The sequence below is a fragment of the Echiichthys vipera genome (genome assembly GCF_963691815.1).
Source record: "Echiichthys vipera genome assembly, chromosome: 5".
NCBI classification, from domain to species: domain Eukaryota; kingdom Metazoa; phylum Chordata; class Actinopteri; order Perciformes; family Trachinidae; genus Echiichthys; species Echiichthys vipera.
This window is the reverse complement of record NC_139830.1, coordinates 11615926-11636874: the sequence shown is the minus strand read 5'-3', so window position 1 is coordinate 11636874 and position 20949 is coordinate 11615926. Positions and strand designations below refer to the sequence as shown.

The following is a 20949-nucleotide window of genomic DNA, read 5'->3' as shown; positions in this document are numbered from 1 at the left end:
GTAGCTATGACTTAAGTAATGTGTTTAGCGATTATGTTATCCCTGGCTTATTTCAAGGAAAAAGACACATCTCACACAGACATGTACAAATTCAGTACACACACATACCCACACACGCGCGCACAAACACACACACACACACACACACACACGCACACACACACACACACACACACACACACACACACACACACACACACACACACACACACACACACACACACACACACACACACACACACACACACACACACACACACACACACACACACACACACATGCAAGAGGGATGGAAGTATCAGTGGAAGATGATTCAAGCAGTGGTTACTATAGTTCTTCAGGGAAGGGGTGGGTATATCTAAAAGAAAAGAGAGGAAGAGACAATGAACAATATTTTGACCCAAGCTAATAGTCTTGGCCCAATAAATGAGCCTCTCTAGAGATAAAGCCGTAAAGCAAAACGTACACAAAGAAACATGCACACTTTTGAGGACACTGCTCATCCACAGTCCTATTTTGATAAAGAGATGACTTCTAAATTAATCCATTGATAAATAAGTACAGCTTCTGGCTACAACATTGGAATTACCATGGCTAACAGCAATTCTTAATTTAGCATGTAACATGCAAATTTTGGAGTGTCCTGATTGGTTTGACTTTGACAGGTTATATGTCATATTTTTTTCTCAATGCTGTCCAAGTTAAGTTCTATAGCAGACAGGGTGTTCATGACTGACAACAACAACAGTCCAAATTGGTTGACGTGAGCAGGTATTTACCAGAGAAGGTGTTAGAGGGGAGAGCTCCACAGGCCACTGGTTCAATCAGATGACCCAGCTATGGTTGTCTATAGATATAAGGAAAGAGACGGCCAACAACAGGTTAGCTTTCAGTCAATAGAGGGAGAAAATTTGAGGTTTGTAATCCAATTATAGGAGAGAAGGACTTATGGTGGTTGAAGTACTTGGGCCATGGACACAGTAATGTCTGTACGAATTAAATTGTGGACAGAAACTGTTGAATACTGTATACCAGCACATAAATATAAAGTATATGCTATACTGTAAACCTGCATCATAACACAATTCAAAATAGGCTAAAATCCTGTGTGTTTTCATTACAGTGCTTCCTAGCATAAAGTGATTGGCGAATAAGTGTACATGTTTGTGGTTTAATTTTAAGATATGTGCTATTGAGTACTTCACACTTTTTTCAATGTGAAGGACTCAATAGCACATAGCCCCATGGCTTTTGGTCTGAGCTTTAGAAGTTAGATTTTAAGGGCACACAATTGGTGTTCAAAACACAAAACATGTGCTTAAGTTTACAAAGTGCTTACTGGTATACAACTCGTAGTTCATGCCATACCATGCTGGAAGATAACCATGCACCTTTCACTGTTACTTACATACTTTTGTGGTAGTTACGCTAGAAGGGCTGCTAATTCTGCATAGCTAGCATAGCCTGTGATCAGACATAGCTTAAAAAACAAGCCGTACAACTGTAAAACTGTTATACTTGCATTACCAACTTGATAGTCAGCAACACATTGCAATAAGTACTGTGTTAATTGTGCAACATGCTACTGGTTTGACAATAAATTCTTGCTAAATTATAAGATTTTTTTCCTTTCTTTTAACCATTAAATGTAAGAAGTGTTGTCTTGCAGTGGGGCATCAGTGATATGGCATAATAATAATAGTGTGGCATATCTCATAAGATTTGTCTTTCTTATAAGTGGCACACAGTGACAGCATATCATAATCAGAAGGTATATATGCCAGTATACACCAGAGGGGAGAGGAATCTGCCTGTTTATAAGTGGCATATGCCAGTAGCAGAAGCTGCAAACTAATAAGAGTAGCATAGGATTAGCTACTTTTTTAATCTTGGTGCTATCGGTAGTTTCTGCCTGATGATTAAAGATGTAAGGTGAGATTTCTTACTTGGTTCCCTCCTCCACAAGACCTTCAGCCTCCAGTTTTCCCTCTTCCTCCATCTTCTCCTCTGAAATCAGTTCCTGTTTCCGGTGACGACGAAGACATTTCACTACTACCATGGAAAGGATCAGCAGGGCTAATGCTCCCCCCACTGATGCCCCAATCGCCACAGCGATGGTTGAATCTCTCGGTGGGGGAACTGAGGGGAGAGGAGAGGGTTAAATAGTTTGTAGGCAAAGGATGGAGACAAGTGCGATGCTTGCTAAAAGCTCTACTGGGCTGATTAAACAGAGTGGAAAGAAAGAAAGTGGTGCTGAGTTAGCTTGGGTCATGTCTGTGTGTGTGTGTGTGTATGTGTGTGTGTGTGGGGGGGGGGGGTACTAAAGAGATGCAGAGGGACTACCTCTAACCTCTTGGTGGTCATTAATAAGTAAAAAGCTGACTCATCACAAGTAGCTCATGCTCCAGGAAACACACACACACAGTCATGTTATATGTGAATACGGTTTGGCATGTATCCTGGAAGAATAGTAGCAGAGAGAGCTGAATGCACTGCAAGACTCAAGCAGATTGTGATAACTTTGACACCACTTTTGATAAGACAAACATTATAACACATGTAGAAGACAAGTCATTATTTCCAGATTCTGGAACATTAGTCTCACATTAGTCTTGCATAGCCAGACATATCTCCATAGTGCTTGAGTATGGTCTGGCTGCACTGCTTATTATTCTGGGATAGGGGGGAAAAACACTCTGGATTCTTTGTATTTCAATCACAATAGTCTTGGGCAGCGCTAATTCCCTGCATGCAGCAACGGTACCCTTCGGTAAATCACAGTGGTCTTGGACTGAGCTAAGCCTTGGATGCAGTAAAGGTGCCCTTGTAAAATAGACAGTGAAGATAGCAGAAGGGGAATGCTGTCTGAAATAGGGGACCAATGGCAATAGGCTACTGGTGAGTCAGATAACAATTCTGTTTGTTCAGTATTTCAAACTTAGAGTATGACAATGTATTTTGCAACTACAATAATTGTTCATGAGCCACAATTGATATCAGCTTGCAATGTAGTTGGTTCTGCCCCTTTCTCTTGACAGAAACAAATGGTTTCTCAGTATGAACAGAGGCGGATTAATGCACAGGCTGGCCCAGGCTGCAGCCTAGGGGCCCCAGGTGTGCAGGGGCCCCAGATTGGCCAGACTGTTTAATTTTTGAAGAAAGTAAATGTGATAGTGGAGCACGAAAAAGAAAAGCACACCGATTAAAAGAACAGCAAGACCAAGATCTACTAAAGAAAATTCCTAAATTGACAGTATTTTTCAAGGTATGGACTCTTTTTCTGTTCTAGCGGGTTTAATTCTGCATGATTAATAATGTGTGTGTGTGTGTGTGTGTGTGTGTGGGGGGGGGGGGGGGTGGCAAACAAATAGTACCCTAGCCTAGTAGCCTAACAAACTAGCCTAAGCCTGACCACCTTAATCCGCCGCTGAGGGAAGTGGTATTCATGTCTGATAAAGAACTGAATACTGAATGTCATTATTTGTTTTAAATTGTACAACTTGTGAAATAATGAATGAGATTAGTGACGGTCAAAAGTGCTATTTTCATGCTCTTGCAGTAATATCACTGACAGCAAAATCTTGCCAACACTTGACACAAGGAATGCTTTTTTTTATTATTATTATTATAGTAGCACTGAATAGCACATATAAGATTGGGCATTTGTTGTAAATTCGAGGGAGGCAGTTTTGAGATAAAACCAAAGTGGGAAGTATATCTTGAAGGTAAGAGTCAGGGTTTATCGACAGTTACAATTGACCTTCAGAAGGTGTAGGGTTAGTATCTTACGTTCGGTAACAACATTGAGCTGTATGACACCATGTCCTTGGATGCGGTCCGGTGGGTTTTTCACATAGCAGTTGTAAATCCCCTCATCCTCGATCTGAACATCTGATAAGGTGATTGACAGGTCGTTCTTATCCAGGTTCCCGGCAAACATGACCCTCTCTCCAAACCGGTAAGTACGTAGAGGCACCACTCCTCTTTTCTTACTGAATATCATAAACTATGGAGGGAGAGAGAGAAAGAGAGAGTTCACAGTGGACTTAGATGTAAGATGTAGATACATTAGTTGTAAAGAAAAAAGACAAGCCACTTTACCATCTCTTCTGTGTCGTTACGTGTTTCTTGGTAGGTCCAGCTCATGGCAAACTTCCCAGCATCCATCTTATAGCAGGAAGTAAATGTGCAGGGGATTTTGATAGTTGTTCCATTCAGTGCATTAATGTTATTGGGCATGAGCACATCCATACCCGAACAACCTGTGTATAAAAACACCAGTATTAATAGTAACAACAATAATACATCTGAGCTGTAATGACTGAAACAGAGTTGATAAAATTGAGTTGATTCAATTCATATAAGATGGTACATGTACATGGTGAAAATGAAATTCACTGTGCAAATTTTGTTAAAGGAATATATTTCTGGTAATATCTACAGTATATGCAGTACATATGGTATACGTATTTGAACTGAGGAGTAATGTCAAAATGTTTAAATCCAGTGAAGTTAGTAGTCATATTAAAGTCAGCATTATGTAAGCCAGCATAGATGATTTGTTGTTAAGTACAAATTGAGTCCCTATTCAAATTCATATTAATTTGAATCATCCAATATTGATTCACAAAATTCCCCAATGATTTTTTAAGAGGCTATAATGGCTTAAAGTGAGCTAAAGTGAAGATATTGGTATCACGAAACTAGAATCCATTGGTACCAATTTTGGAAATGAAAAAATTGGTGTGGCCATTTTTAGGATATACTGTATCTGTATATACATCCTCTGCTGTCTTTCAGGCTGACAGTAATTTTGTATGAATTCCTCAACTCATAGAACAGATTTTAATTATGGGGGGAGTCCTGTAAAGTGATTGTAATACAAACAATATGCCTGTTATATTAATAATTCCAGTGAGGTCTGTAGGCAGCACACATAAACATGTACGTTTAATCATAAAGCCTCGATAATCACATATATATATATATATACATATTATCTATCTAGAGAATAAGAAACTGCACTACCTCATTGTTAGCAGATTTAACTCTTTGTCCAGGATGAAAAAGTGATGGAATATTTCCATTGTTATATTTTAATTTATGTATCTCTTGTTCAAATCTTGTAGGGGTGATGGTTTCTCAAACTGAAAAAGTCAAATGTAATATTTCAGTTTTTACTGGTATGACTTTGATGCATTTATTGTGTGAATTGTATTCAAAGTAATTACAATCTTTGCAGTTGTTTAAGTTATCGGGAAGGATGGCAGAATAGCACATTCTATGGAGCACTGAAAGACAATAAAAGCCTTTTTTTGAGTCTCAGGATCATAATACTACTTTTACAATAGTAGCTAGAAACTGTTAGATGCATCCTTAGAATGCTAAAATTCTACAATTAAAGTCAAAAACACATTACTGCATATAATGTAACTTGAAATGAATATTATATCATTTAGTTTCCCTCCTTCTTTTTACCATTACGTTGCAGCATAGGCTTACACTCCCCAGACATAATCTGTGCCTCTCTCTCTCTCACAATGTGTATGTGTGTGTGTGTGTGTGTGTGTGTGTGTGTGTGTGTGTGTGTGTGTTTGTGCTTGTGTGCGTGCATGATGGGACTCTGCACTATTCTTTCCTCTGCAGTCGGGTGTTTCTGGCTCCCTTCCCACTGCTGCTGCACCACTCCACAGGCCTGCCTCTGCACCATATACTCACACACATGCACTTGCTACATTTCCACCCATCACCCGTATGTATAATTTACACACACACACACCTACAAGGTGTGCATCGTCAGCAGTAAGCTAAGCATGCTAGCTGTGCTATGTCAATGTCACCCCTGCATACTGACCTATCTGTACACACAGCTAACACATCCAAGCACACTACTTTCAGTATCCTACACACATGTAAGCACTGCATATGTGCATACGTGATGTATGTGCTTTTGCTACTACTACACAGATACATGTGAGAAACAGTTTGATACAGGCTGCTGCTGACTCAGCAGTCAGTCCCGTTGATAGTGAGAAAGAGGCAGATGCAGAGCAAGGAGAGACAGACTTGCTAACAGATGAAATACTGCAGTGAAGCAGCCTCATGCGGCTCCTCCCTCCCTCCGCCCCTCTTCCCTTCCTCTCCCATCTTTGTCCACCTCTCTTGCCTCGTTCCTACTACCTCTCCAGTCCAACCCCACAAATCCCCTCAAAATAATGTTTTTTTCTGTTTCTCCCCATCTTCACTTTCCAGTACTCCCTGCATTCTCTCTTTTTTTCTCGTTTCCTGCCATTGTTGCCTACTCTCACAAGGTCAGTGAAAACAAAAGAAGGTAAAACGTAGGTAGGTCTGTTACATCGTATGACTATGTTTCTGTGTACTTCTCATTACTCTTATCCAACTCTGTGACCACGTTTTCATTAGGTTGTATGTATACATGTAATCCTATCTACAGCAGAGGTGTACATTGATAAAAATAACTGTTTTTATTTTGCCTGCCTCATTGATGGGTAAAATAATGCAAGTACAGACCAAGATACGGCTTTGCAATTTGTTACGTTAGTGGTGTAACTTTAAAGACTGCACTTCTTACATTTTCACAAGCATATAAACATAACTACAGTGTTACAATCTGCATTTAAAGTTGTAATCTGAAAGAATTGAGTTACATTGTTTCTAGAGGACGCTTTGGTGGTAAGACATAATTGCAAACAAGTCTCTCGGACCTCATCTCCCAGATTTCCTTTCGAAACCGAACAGCAACTGACCATACAGTCAACTGTATGACGTCAGTAGATTGGCAGGTCTTCCCTGCACAATGTGCTGTGAAGCCTTCACATGCTCCACACTAATAGGAGGCCCAATGAGAAAGTCGCCAGACACTCTGATCGTATTTCTCGTATTTTTCACCATTGTTTTTACTTACTCTTTGATAGATAGTAACGTAAAAGACAATTAATCAGATGAAACGCTTACGCACTACAACTACAAGAATGCACATTTTATATTTTCACCGGCATATAAACATAACAACCAACAACAATCTGCATTTAAAAAACAAAAAAGGGACAAGAGCTATGGCTAACAGAGTCAGAGAGTTAACACAACATATCTAAGCAACATTATTAATCAGGTGTTTTTTTTTATTTCAACAGGAAGGATGCTGCCTAAAACTAAAATACTTGGATGAGCCAGGAAAGACAGTGACTTTTCTTTTTTTTCTGCAGCCTGGACTAGTCTAAACTCTCTCATCTCCAGATCTCAATCCAATTAGGCATCTGTGGGATAGCATGGGCAAAGCTTTTCAGAGTAGGAATCCGCAGAGGACCAACTCAAAAGAACCACAGATTTCCTTTGAAGGTCTCTTCTAAAAGTGATTTAAAGCTGCTTTAATGGCACAAAGGGCTGAAGCTAAGTATTTAGAGGCTCTATTTTCAGGATGATTTGTACAACCCCTAAAAGTATCACCACTCACTTGTTTTGGTGCTGGAGCCACTACCATGGCTGGGTCTAAGGTATGGGAGGAGTTGTTCCTGAGTGGTTTGATGGTGAAATGCTGGTCTTGAGTGTGTTGACACTGCAGGGTTATCAACTTGGCACCCTCCTTCTTGAAAGTTTTTTAAAGGAGCTGACTCTCTATAGAGGACTATGCAACACTATATGGCTTCAGATTGTCGCCCAGGTTGGGTCTCCTTGTCTTTAGCTAAGTGGCTGGGGTTAGAGTTCACTTCTTAACCACTACAAAGCACTTAACTGGGAGCACTTTTAAATTCCTTATATGTCCCCAGGGCAATATTGGCTTAATGGTAATGGCATCACAATGAGTTAGACTATAACATCTGATCTGATCCCAGATAGATTGGTTGCTAGTAAAAATAATTCTTCAATTACAGGCTACTTTTAGTTAAGTCAGACATTATTTGTTACGCTCTTTGTTTCTACATCTGATTCTGCTTGGCATAGGAAAACCTGCTGTGAAATAAGTGTTACAATTGACAACTTACACTTGACCATCTGATATTTTGATGACGGCGGTTGCCGGTGGGTCAAGTGTTGCCATTGTTTGTGCTTTTACCTCCCAAAGCTAGAGGGACATTGGTGTAAAAGTGAGTCATGATTTATGTTTGCAACTCTTTACCACCAATTACCAAAACCTGTAAAATCTATGAATTAATGTTTTGTGGATGATATGTTACCCTCAGCATGCTGCCTTTAAATTATGATTCAGCTGTCGTCTGTACTGCAGGGCTTAGCTCTAGTGCCCCCTGCTTTGGAGACAGTCACACTGCATTCTGCTCACTGCAGTACTCTACACACAGGAGCCAAAGGGGGGAGCAGTGAGTCAGCAGTCAAAACAGCTAAAAACAAATATATGACATCTGTAAGTAATTCCTGGAGGGGTTACAGGAATCTTGTTGAATGGAGAAGCTTTTTTTCTGATTATGTCATTACTAGACAGGGGATAGCAATCAGTCCCAGGCCCCTACTGTATAAAGTTATATTTAACAAGCCTTTGACATCTTTGTGTGCTATGTTACTATAATAAGCACATACAGGGCTACATTATCCACTTTATTAGCCTTTTTTTACTGCAGGAATAATACATGCAAAATCCTATACTCTTTTTTGATCACCAGTAAATACTATACTGCTGACCGGATGAAGTGGAAAGGCTCTTTCTATTCTTTGACCTCTTCTCCCTTCCAGGCTTTCACTGTTATGCATTATTGACAGGCGTGCCTACTTATATAGAGTTAAAAAGTCTGATTGCTTTACGATAAAACTTTCAAAAAGCATTTACACAGTTTAAATGGAGTGTACGGCAGACATACACATGCACACCCAGATAAAAGCACAGAAACATGCAGATGGACAGAAATACACACAAAGTTTTTGGATGGTGATAGTGTGCATTAGCCACATTTTTATATCGTTTAATTTTCATTTCCAAACTAATTTACAGCTTCTCTACAGAAGTCTGAAGAAAAAAGCTGGGTCTATCCTAAAATCTTGAAAATAAGAAAAGGTCTTTGGCACCGTTTTTGGACAGTGTAACAACAGTATGTATTGCAATGCCAGGTGCTCAACTGTTGCAGGTAATATTCTTGAATATGTTAAATGTTAATGTTAAGATGTATTGGAAAATTAGGGCACACTTTAATGTCAAATTTATCAAACATATTTTGTGACAGCATGGGAAGTAATTTATTTATTTATTCTAAGGCTCCGCTGGAATACAAATTCAGGATTTCCTGTTTATTAGACAAGCACTTGAGCCAAAGTGCAAGTAGCTCCCCTACCCCTCAACAGACATATCTTCCTGCAGGTCACTGTCACAAAACCACTGTTTGCAGTAGCTTTTACTAAGGAACAGAATTGGTAATTTGATGCTTCTATACTTAATGCCAACAACCCATGCCAATGAATTGACTGCAGATCCCTTTTCTTTTCAGAGTGCTGCTGCCCTCTAGTGCCTCTAAGCAGGAACTGTAACTGGGGGGGTTGCTGAGCAAAGTGAAAACAATTGATGCGCTGAAAGAATATTGATGGGAAATGGCAGCAGTTTCAGAAGTCCACAGGTTTACTGACAAACTTGTTAACCAACATGCTACAATTTGTCTTCTCCTTAAAGGCTGCACACAACAAATCTAAACATTTGAGCTGTATAAAACTGCATTACTGACAGACTGAGTGTGTGTGTTGATGGGGACGGAGTCAACCTTATATGTCTCGTGCAGCACTACCTTTACTGACCTTAGTTGTGCTCATGCAAGCTCTTGTTGTGGTACCACATCTGTTATTCAGTCCATGAAGCATGCACCTAATCTGCTTAAACTGGATAGACATTAATATATTCCAATAAAGTAGTTTGATGATGGATTCATATATCTGAAGATTTAAAAATACTTCATTTTTTATTTGTGTGGCATCTCAAGTGAATAAGAATTAAAGTGGAATGCACTATTCTTTGTTTTTTCCGCATAAACCATGTCTTTTTGAAAAGAGAGAGAAAGGAGTGGCTGTACTTTAGTAGCATCTCCATGCAACAAGCTCCCCAGCAACAGTAAACTTTGGGGTATCTATTTTCAGTTGGCATAGGTGAAAAACCCAAAGGCTGCTGACACCATCCAAAAATAAACTGGTGTGAGAGTTCCCTTTATGTAATTACCATACCACTGAACTGCAACATTTGATGAGACAAGAACACAAAAGGATCATTTGAAGACATATATGAATGCCCCCCCACATCCTGTATCTTGCCCGGGTTTATAAATCTTGCCTTTGGCTTGTTCACTTTTTCGAGTGTGCTACATATATACATTGTACATTTATCACTGACAAGAAGTGGCGTTACTGTAGCATTTTATATTGCAACACAATATTGCAAAGGGGAGTGTTAAAAATAATTTCACCCTGGGATTTTTAAAGTATTTCTGATTCTGTTATACAAGCTCATTATCACTGTCATATACTGTACCCCAACACTAGATGCATAATGCAGGATGAAGTTGACTTTTGTTTGTTAATCTTCATTGGCTTTACATTGATTAAAGCCATCTGGTCATCCTTACTTGTAATGATGCTGTGGCTTTGATCTGATGTGGGTCACACCATGTGAAAACGTGTTTAGATCTGGTAGCTATCTCTTTAGGTGTAAATAAATGATCATGAACCGGTTCGGGTTGGATATGCTACTGTTCCATCATAGATGACTCCATCAGCAGGTTTATATCATATACGCCTGCTGCTGAATACAAGGCCTATAAACATCATCAGCACATTGTTAGCACCTAATTATATGCCCCTTCCTGTCCATCAGTCACAACACTGAGTCACAGAGACCTAACTGCACACTGTCATTCTGTGTGCAGTGCACACTGAGACAATATTTATTTTTATTTAGTGCATCATAATCCTGTTTAAAGGCTGTGGTGCACCAGGGCACTCATGGCTGTCAACAGAGGCTAAAGAGCCATAGTGGGGGATTATAAATCATTACAGAACTACCACAACTGATCAGATATCAGTTTAGCTAAAAGCCGTCGAAGAAAGCCACATCAATCTGGTATCAATTTGGTTAATCTGGGTAAATGCTGGGATAACAATTAAGCGACATTATCTCACATTACACCCCATTATCTTCCCCTCCTTCTCTCTCCGCATACACACACAGTCAGACGTGAGGGACATGGCCTAAAGATGGAGCGGTTTGCGGGCGCTATCATCCCATCGAACTGTTGATCAACGTATCAATGTATCAGCGCATCGATCGGTTTGGCTGTTTTTGTTTCTTACCGGAGAGCGAGAGCAGCAGCGCCGCGCTCACCAGCTGAATGCCAGACCGTCTCTCCCGCGCGCTGGAAGACATTTTCTCTCCTTCTTATTAAAAACAAAAACGACGCTTTTTATCTCTTGGAGAAAAAAAAAGTTTAAAAAAAGAGCAGCAGGTTTGCTCTTGGCGTGTGCGCTAAAATGCTAAAAAAAAAACAATATATATTTTTTGGTGTTTGTTTTAGAGGCAGGACATGGCTGGCAGTGTCTGTAGCCTTATGACGGTTGATCTCATGGTTATCGGTTCCTTGGCGAGGTGGGAGGGAGGGCAGGACAGGAAGGAAGGAAGCACACTGAGATAAAATGGAGGATATCTGCTTCACATGTAGGTTGAGAACAAAGTACTAATAATCAATAATCAATGTACTAAGGCGCAATAAATAGGCTCATGGGTGACACAAAGTGAAACCTTGGATAAATTAAATAAAGGATTGGCTTAGAAACACTGACATGTCCGTTCTAATGCTACCCTTTCCTACAGTGTGGCTGTGGCTGAAGAAAGTCAACAATAAATAATCTTCTGATTAGGAATAAACCTTCCTGTATGTAGCTGAATAGTGTCGGCCCTCGGTGCTGTATTTTTTAACATTGGACTTAGTGTTGGGACTTGAGATAGCCTGATATTTTGATATTTACGCCATGTCCAAAGTTTGAGAACCACTGGTCTAACTCCTAGACTGTGTGAAAAAATGGACATAGCCTCTACGTCAAGGTCCATTCTCTCAACTTGATCCAATCGTACTCAAATATGGGAGTCACCCTAATGTCAGACTTTGACTCTGCCTCATTTCCTTTTACCAAAAAAGGGCATTGATTCGAAGTTAGGGGGAGGGTGATATGTCCATCTGGCTGATGACGTATACTGGATTAGCCACATTGGCACCACTGCCCGGGAGCTAGGCTAACAGCACACGCTACTAGATAAACAGGAGTGGGAGTCAATGTTGAGATTTTTCCGAGATCTGGAGGTAATGGGATTCATTTTTTTAATTTTGTAACTGGAACAGGATTTTTTTAGAGGGTTGATACTGATACGGGAGGTCAGTCTCTAGCCGTGAATACAAGAGTTAAGGGTAGGCCCTCCCATGTAAGTCTCTAGCGGGAGTCAAGTCCAGGCAACCAGCATTTAGGATACATGATTTAAAGCAATATTCAACACAGTACCATGCCCATCTTGTCACTTTTTGGTAACATCACAACACGAATGGCCGCAGTCCAGGTCAAGATGGCGGAGTCAGCGTGCTAATCCTGACAACTAGCCATCGAGGTGAAGTGAGGGCCAGCGGCTAGCTACTTTCAATAAAATAAAAACTAACCTGGTACAAAAACATTCACCCCCCTCAGTGTTGTCATGGAGATATGACCTAAACATACACACTAGAATCTTTTTTGTACCAGGCCTTAAATAGATTTAATTATGCTGTGAACATGGCCTATTTAACATGAAGGTCAATTAGAAATTGCTCTATTATGAAACCTGCCCCTAGTGGCCACTCGGTGAACTGCAATTTTTGGTACTTCCTTTTTGGATCAACATGGAAGTCGCTGTGGTGGGGGCTTGGTCTAGCTGTATAAGTTAATGTCACCATTAACTGCGCACCCTCACCATCATTTTAGCACCAAATAAGGGAATATATTTTGGATAAATGGTCTCCCATTATCCACAGCTGTTCAGTGTGGTTGCTCTTCATATTGATTTTTCCTCTAATTTACCACTCATGTCACTACTAATTCAGGTGGGGGCAGCGGCTATTGTATGTTGGACACATCTCTTTGCACATGAGCATCTGTCTGTATAGGGTCATAAGGATGAGGAGGCCCTACGCCAGGCTGCCGTGTAGACAAACAAAAAATTAAGCAGAGAACATCCAGACCTCCCTCCTTTAATCAATTCCTCCATCCATCCTTCCTGGGTGGGAGGCAGAAGGAGAGGATACTGTGAAAAGAGGCAAACACTAACTGGAAGTCACAGGTTTCACCTCAACATCCGTCTTTTCACTTGTTACTTACTGGAGGCTAATAGAGGGTGTGATATCGGTGAAAAGAGGCAAGTGGAGAGAGAGAGAGACACTGTGGGAGACGAGGTATACAGGATGCAGGCTGAGGAGAAAACTTAATAATGAATGGTAATCCCATTTTTTCTGAAAAAGGGGTGATGTCAGGGTATAGGAAAGAGGAGTGGAACAATCAGAGAAAATGAGGCACGAGGGAAGGAGGAGGCTGTTATGCTAAGACAGGAAGAGAGGGAAAGTAAGAGGCAAGAGGCACTTAGACGAGTGGTTCGAAAACAATAGGCCATTAGGAGTAAAAGGAGGCAGAGGATGGGCTGACTGCTAGTCTGTGGTTACCATAACAACACTGACTGACAACTGATGCCTACAATAAGATGAAGCCACCAAATTCAGAGCACTATAGGCTTTTCATATCAAGTAGCCCTAGTCCACTTATTGATCTACAAGGCCTATCGGCTTGGTCCTACAGTAGCTTAAACAGGCATTCAGCACTCTTCTGTCCCGTCTGTGGACACAAAAAAAGATTACACCTACATTTACTGTATCTAATCCAACAGCTCCAAACTTGTTTATATTTGCTGATAAGATATTCCTTAAGACACAGCTATTTGTATTATTAAATTTTGCAACATCAGTGTCTGTACCGATGCCTTCCATAACCGTGTTTGTAGTAGGTGATATACTTAGTATGTGAATACGTTTTATCACCCCCCCCCTCTCCCTCTTAAGTACAAAAAAAGAAAAATGTGTTCATATTACAGTAATTGACAGCATATACCATTACCATATATGATTTACTGTAGGTACATTTTAAAATATTTCACTTATGTTGAAACAATCTAAAATATGCTGTAGTTGTAAATTCGCTATTCTATCAGCTGTGTGTCAAACAACGGGTGCGTGTGTATTTGTAATTTGAAGCTTTTTTCTTTTATTGTCAGTTTGTTAGTTTATGTAACATAATGTATTTCTATGCATCGATTCAGTTTTGCAACACATGGGTCAATGTGTGCTCATTTTGCCTAAACACTTACCAAAATGTTGCTGTCTTGCACAGTGGATTGTATATAGTCGCAATGCAAAATCGGGTCAGGGACATAAAGTGGTTCAGACCATCCTCGCTCAGCCTTCATTTTGAAGGATTTGTAACATTTTATTACTGTATCTTGCACGTCTGCAACGCTATCTCAGTGACAAAGCAGCAGACATACATAAACATCTATCAAAGTACTCAAAACCGCCTCTCTGGTTGTTCATGCTTCATTAGTCTCTCCACAACCACATTTTGCCAGGATGTCACAACAAACACACACAAACGCACTAGGTGAAGATCAGTGTTGCTGTCACAGCTGTTAAAAATGATTTTGCATGCTATCTAGTTCAGTGTGCACTGTTATCTATCAGAGTTCACATCTGTGTTTTGATGGAAAGTTTTATGTAATGGTGCACATAAATAGCAACATGTTATTGTCATTTGGACATGAAATGTATACATTCATGCTCCACAGTTAGTGGATCCTTTTCATTTTGAACACATTATAAGCTCCCATGTAGCAACAGCCTCAGGCCAATAGGTCAGTTTCTGTGTGGTGAGTGGTCACCACAGCAGAAAGTCAATGTAGCAGACAGTGACTGCTTAGAGACAATATGTTTAGTTAGTTGTTTTTAGCATAATTTGAACTGTTTAGGCTACATTAGGAAAAATAGTGTCAATAAAAACTATGCAACAATTACAACATCTACATTATAAACAAACATAATAAAAACCTACCTACCGCAATTTTAAAGGCTGCCAATAATGGTGTTGTGTTGCATGGTATTGTTAAACTGTTTCTTCCAACTCACTGTCAACTGTAAACTGTCACTCTCCTTGGTGATGGAAATGCAAATCAATAGAATAACACAATAACTCTTCTCTTTTTTCTCTGTCTCTCTCCTAACCTGTCTTTCTGCAGAGAGAAGAAACATTCGTATTAAGAGTGCTCCTTTGTTGCTAGGCAGCAGAGATATTGTACAGTGTGAATCGCTTCTGTACTGACTGTCACTGATTGAATGCAGACAATCAGTGGACTCATATATAGTTTTGGGATAAAGGGTCTCTTAAAAAAAAAAAAAAAATCAAAAAGAACAGCACCATTCAAAAACCTTTATTGTAAAGAAAAACAACTTAAAATTGATCTTTTTGTCGGAGGATGGATCAATTTGATCAATTTTGCTACGTGTTAATAGATTTTCCGACTTTTTAGGATCCATAGACTGTTTACAGTTTGCAGTACCAGACTTATCAGCAGAACTTTTTTTTCATTGCGGTGGATAGAGATTTTTATTTTTGGGGGTAGGCCTATATGATTTATTTTATTCATTTATTCATTTTTTAATGATGTGGATAAACTTCTTTATGACAATCATGAAAAACAGCTCCAAACCTTTAAAACTCTGATAATGATATCACATAAACTTCAGTTAAGGTTAAGTTAAATAAGGTCTTGTGGTTAAATGGGAATCTTACCAATTAACACACTAAACTGGCCGATATTTTTGATCCATATTACCTCATGACACATTCTGGTATCTATTGGTATTGCTGTATATTTTTTCCAATATGCGGCGATAGGAAAACCTTTTTTACAGAACATATCATGCATAAAGTGATGTTTGTGGTGATTTAGAAATGTTGTCATATTTTTATTTATTAGTTGTTTAAATGGTCAGGAATTTACTGACACTGAATATGATGTTTATTAGCTATTTTCATTCATTCATCTTCAACCACTTGTCCCTGTTGGGGTTGCGGGGGGCTGGAGCCGATCCCAGCTGACAACGGGCGTGAGGCGGGGTGCACCCTGGACAGGACGCCAGTCCATCACAGGGCACATAGAGACAAACAGAGACAGACAACCATTCACACCTACGGGCAATTCAGAGTCATCAATTAACCTAACGCATGCATGTCTTTGGACTGTGGGAGGAAGCCGGAGAACTCGGAGAAAACCCACGCAGACACGGGGAGAACATGCGAACTCCACACAGAAGGGCCCCACACCGGGATTCGAACCAGGAACCCTCTCACTATTTATCTCAGTTATTTTTATTCTTTGTTTTCTTAGTGTTCATTTCTAGAATTGATTGACAATGTTATATATTGTATGTATGATGTGATAATGTTAAATATTCTTTATTAAAGTTATTTGTTTCGGAAAGCAGCCTTCTGTGTACCTTTGCAGAGTCACATTGGTGAATAATCCACATAAAAAAGTCTATATTCATTACAGGTATATCCATTATGGGTGAGGCCCCACACTGAACTATGTATGTGGATAAAATATTCATATCATCGCTCCATTCAAGCCAATCAAATGTAAATCCACTGATTAGCAAGTTTAACCAGAGATTATTTCAATCAAGCCAATCAATGTTTAATCAGTTAATACCAAAATGCAACCTTCTTTTATCTGATTTTGAAGGACAGAGTTATTGTATTAATTAATATATATATTTGTTATTTATTTAAGATGAACTTTGTACACTAATTGCCAGTACCTCATCATGTCCTTATGCGATGTCACAACTTGTACTCAAGCATCACATTGGTATTATTTTCAGTAGGGCTGTAACTACCTATTATTTTTCTTATCGATTAATCTGTAGTTAGTCCACAAAGACCTCCTGGTCCGTTTCTACCAATCTATCCATCATCAAAAGCATCGCCACCTCATCAATCAATTCTCTGGTATGGAAACATTGACAGTCACTCACTACACAGGCTTCAGCACATTGTCTCCAAGGTCTCCGGGATAATTAATTCCCACATCCCCTCATCCCCCATTCCATTTACCTCCAACGTACCTCAAAATGGGCGGTAAAGATCATCCCGGACCCCTCCCACCTAGCAAACCCCCCTTTCCAGTCTCTCCCTTCAGGGAAGGTGCCTCAGGTCACTTGCAAAAAAAATTCACCCGCTTTAACACAGCTTCTTCCCCTGTGCAATAAGAACACTCAATTCCCTCCAATAAACAGTCAAGACTAAGGACTTCTGATGTGGTCTCTCCATGGTCTTTATTCATTTGCACTGTGTTCTGTTGGGGACATTTATGATGTGGTATGGATGCACGTAATTACTGTGATTTGTGTTGTTATATGTGTTAATTTGACTGAAGCAGTGTGCCATCATGTACCGAATCCAAATACCACCGAACCTGATTGCGTGGCAAAATTCTATTCTATTCTATGAAGATTATTTTCTCAATAGGTTGTTTGGTCAATACAATGAGAAATGAGAAATGAGGACGATTTTCAGTTTCCCGACATAGAGGAGCAAATTTTCCATTAGTTTTGGTTTCAGTAAGGCTAGACTGTTTGGTTTGGAGAGGATGAGAAGGCTCAGCTTGGCCTTCATCTCTGTTGAAGGACCTACCTTGGATGGCTTTCTGCAATCAATCCAGCACCTGATCTGAGACACAGTAAGTATACAATGATGCTAGCTATGATACACTGTACAGTCTTTGAACTCAAGGTCCACCTCTCTGTAAATTCACCTACAAGACATAAAACATCTATAACAGAAAAGGATGAGTGGAAAAACTTTTTGTACCAGTTTTTACAGTGGTCAATAACATAATTTTCTGTCAATTGTTGATAATTATTGCGTTAATTTCTTCTCTTCTAGAATGATTGTGGAGTGATCAATCCCTCAGTCTTGGCAAGCTTTCACTTGTCAAAGGGTTTTTGACCTTGTTGTTTTTTTTACATCCATGTTGCAATTTTACAGACAAGGACAAAGAAAATATTGAAATTAAACACACATTTTCTACAGAAGTTAATGTTAGTCGGACTATACACATTCAAGTGCTCTCGCCATCTTGAAGGTTTCCTGTTCAATTACACCCTGAACCCAGTCCATCAAAGAATTGATGTCAAAGTACTACTGTTGGTTTATAACCTGCTGCATGGTTTTGAGCCAAAACACATTTCTGATCTTATGTGACCTTGTGAACCATCCAGACCTCAGGTCATCTGGGACAGGTCTGCTTTCTGTCCCCAGAGTCAGAACTAAAGAGGGAGAAGCAGCATTTAGATTTTATATACCATATATCTGGGAAAAACTCTCAAAAAACTGCAAGTCTGCTGCAATTCTGTTCTTTCAAAACAAGGCTGAAAACTTTTTCAAATTTTGAAGCTACCTTTTGTTAAAATCAAATAATTATTAATTTCCTAGACTGCACTGTAACTTTATTCTTGTATTTTATACCTGTCTTATTCTATTTGAGCTTGTTTTTATTATCAACACTCTATAATGACTGCATACAAGTTTTTAATGTTTTTTAATGTTTTACGTGAAGCATGTTGGAATGCCTTGTTGCTGATTGTGCCATATAAATAAACTTGCCTTGCCTGAAACAGGGGTGCAGGTAAATGGTTGGACTGATTACTTACAGATATAGTAGGCTTTCATTGCTGACATGGGCTGCATTTTCCTCTCTGCAGCCTGAGGAACTGAGGCAGAGGTTGAAAGACACTTAATCTTCACTAAGAGCAAATAAGACGCTTCTCTCAATATTTTGTATATATGTAGGTGAGTATCCACACATGCAGAAAAAAACATACACACAACCAAAAACGGCTTTAAAAGCACAACTTCTCTCTGAATCCAGAGGAGGGTGCTGTGACTCCATGATACACACAGAGATGCTTTGGAATAAAACTGTCATCATTTAAACATTATTAATATGGCTTCTTTTTGAACAAACTTACTCTACAAGTTTTCTTGAGCTTATTAAGAATCAGTATCAGCATTCAAGCCAAAGATAAAATGCTCTTAAAAAAAAAAAGGTTTTACAGAGTGAGTTAGTTAATGGGGGTATTACATAAGTTTTCCTAATGACTGTTCTTTCAGTTTTTAGTGCACTCTCCTTTTTCTAACCAACATTTCGCTTCAAATTTGTCACATTAGACTTGGCTTAAAGATATTTCATGGTAATGGCAACTAGATATGACATGCCAACATTAGGCTACTTTGGCAGACCTACAGTATGTCATAGTTTTAATAGCATGCTCTTTTTCAGTGAGGAAGGAGAAAATGAGAATCTGCCTCCCAACTTGCTACTGATGTTCCCTGCAATTATCAATTATTACCACTATCAGCATCAATTATTACCAAACATTTTTAATTTGTATTCATTTTTCAATGTATTTATTTATTTATTTAGAAAGTAGCTTTATAGAATAAAGCATGGATAGGCTGTCGTCCAATTAATATTTTTCCACATCTTCATCAGAAAATCCCCTGATTTTAGACGTAAAGAAGCCCCGGAGCGACAACAAAGCAGGAGGTATAATAGTACACTAATGGTCCTCCAGGTAAGCTCAGAAGTCCACTTGCGTGCCACTGGGATACAAGCTCCACTGAGTTTGATATCATGTTTGATTGGCAGCTCTTTCCTCCTGCCTCACTTTCTCATCTCGTCTTCAACACACGTCCATCTTGTCCCTCACTTCTGACACTCCAGATTCTTTGATCACTCTGCATGTTTGTACTGCACTGCAGGGAACTACTGAGGACTACAGCAAGAGGAGGAGGGAAAGAGAAGAAAAAGGGGAGGATAGAGAGAAAACATTCCATCTCTTTGTTTTTCTCTCTGTGGCATCTTGCCTTGTGGGAGTGGAGCTCTTTGTGGGGAATTTGGGAGCTTAACACTGGGGTGTGTGTGTGTATGAATGAATTTTTGTGTGTATCTGTGTGTGCAGGAACCCGGGAGACCATGACAGTCTCTCTCTTGTTGACTTCTAAAAGTCCTCCAGTGGCCTGAGACATGACGCTACACCACGTCCTCAAATAACCAAAGGATGAGAGGACAAAAACCGAGAAGAAAAGCACAAGAGAAAGAAATAGAGGGGCTGGAAGTGAAAGAAAGGAAAGGCAGTCGGGGAGAGAAAAGTTAAGAAAGAATCCATCATAGCTGTATAAAGAGTACAAGTGAGATACTGTGCAAAAGACGGCGATGAGAACAGAGTTAAGAGGAATAAGACATTGGCAGAGACATGATACAAGTATGGATGTTCAATGGGATAAAAAGGAGACGTGTCATTCGTCTGTCAAGGTGACAAGAAGTACAGCTGTCAGTCTCCTGAACAGAAGATGCCACTGCTAATTTATTGACTTTGTCTTCCTGAGTTCAAATTGCGGTTATCTGGTGAGTGACACTTTCCTACCTTGGTGAGAGGCTATAAATACCACCACAAGTTCCGTTGGTTTATGGTCCTTATGCTGTCTGTATAGCTAAGCTAATATAAGCTAAGGCAACGATACCCATTTTAAAGAGGCCTTTTTCACAGCATCATTAAACCTATTTAAGGCCCGGTACAAAAAAACATTGCAGTCTGTATCTTTAGGTCATATCTCTATAACAACACTGACGGAGGTGAATTTTTTTGTACCCGGCTAATTTTAATTTTTTGGGGGGGTTAAAGTTTACTAATAATTAGAGGCACGGTCTCAGCTCAGCAGTAACAGCTAGCCGCTGGCCCTCACTTTGCCTCAGAGGTATATGTCAAATGTGTTAAATAACAAAGTATTTTGTATTATCTGGCATTCACATAACTTTTAGTT

At 39.6% G+C, this 20949-nt stretch overlaps 1 protein-coding gene across 1 annotated transcript; it reads right to left on the bottom strand.

Annotated features, from left to right (window-relative positions):
- Nucleotides 1–290: 290 nt before the first annotated feature.
- On the bottom strand, nt 291–11368 carry scn2b (sodium channel, voltage-gated, type II, beta; the record flags this gene model as incomplete). Its single annotated transcript, XM_083913574.1, has 6 exons — nt 291–358; nt 780–847; nt 1947–2139; nt 3790–4006; nt 4102–4262; nt 11296–11368. 5 exons carry the CDS (start codon nt 11366–11368, stop codon nt 838–840), a joined length of 654 nt encoding a protein of 217 aa, XP_083769700.1. The 3' UTR covers nt 291–358; nt 780–837.
- Nucleotides 11369–20949: the final 9581 nt, after the last annotated feature.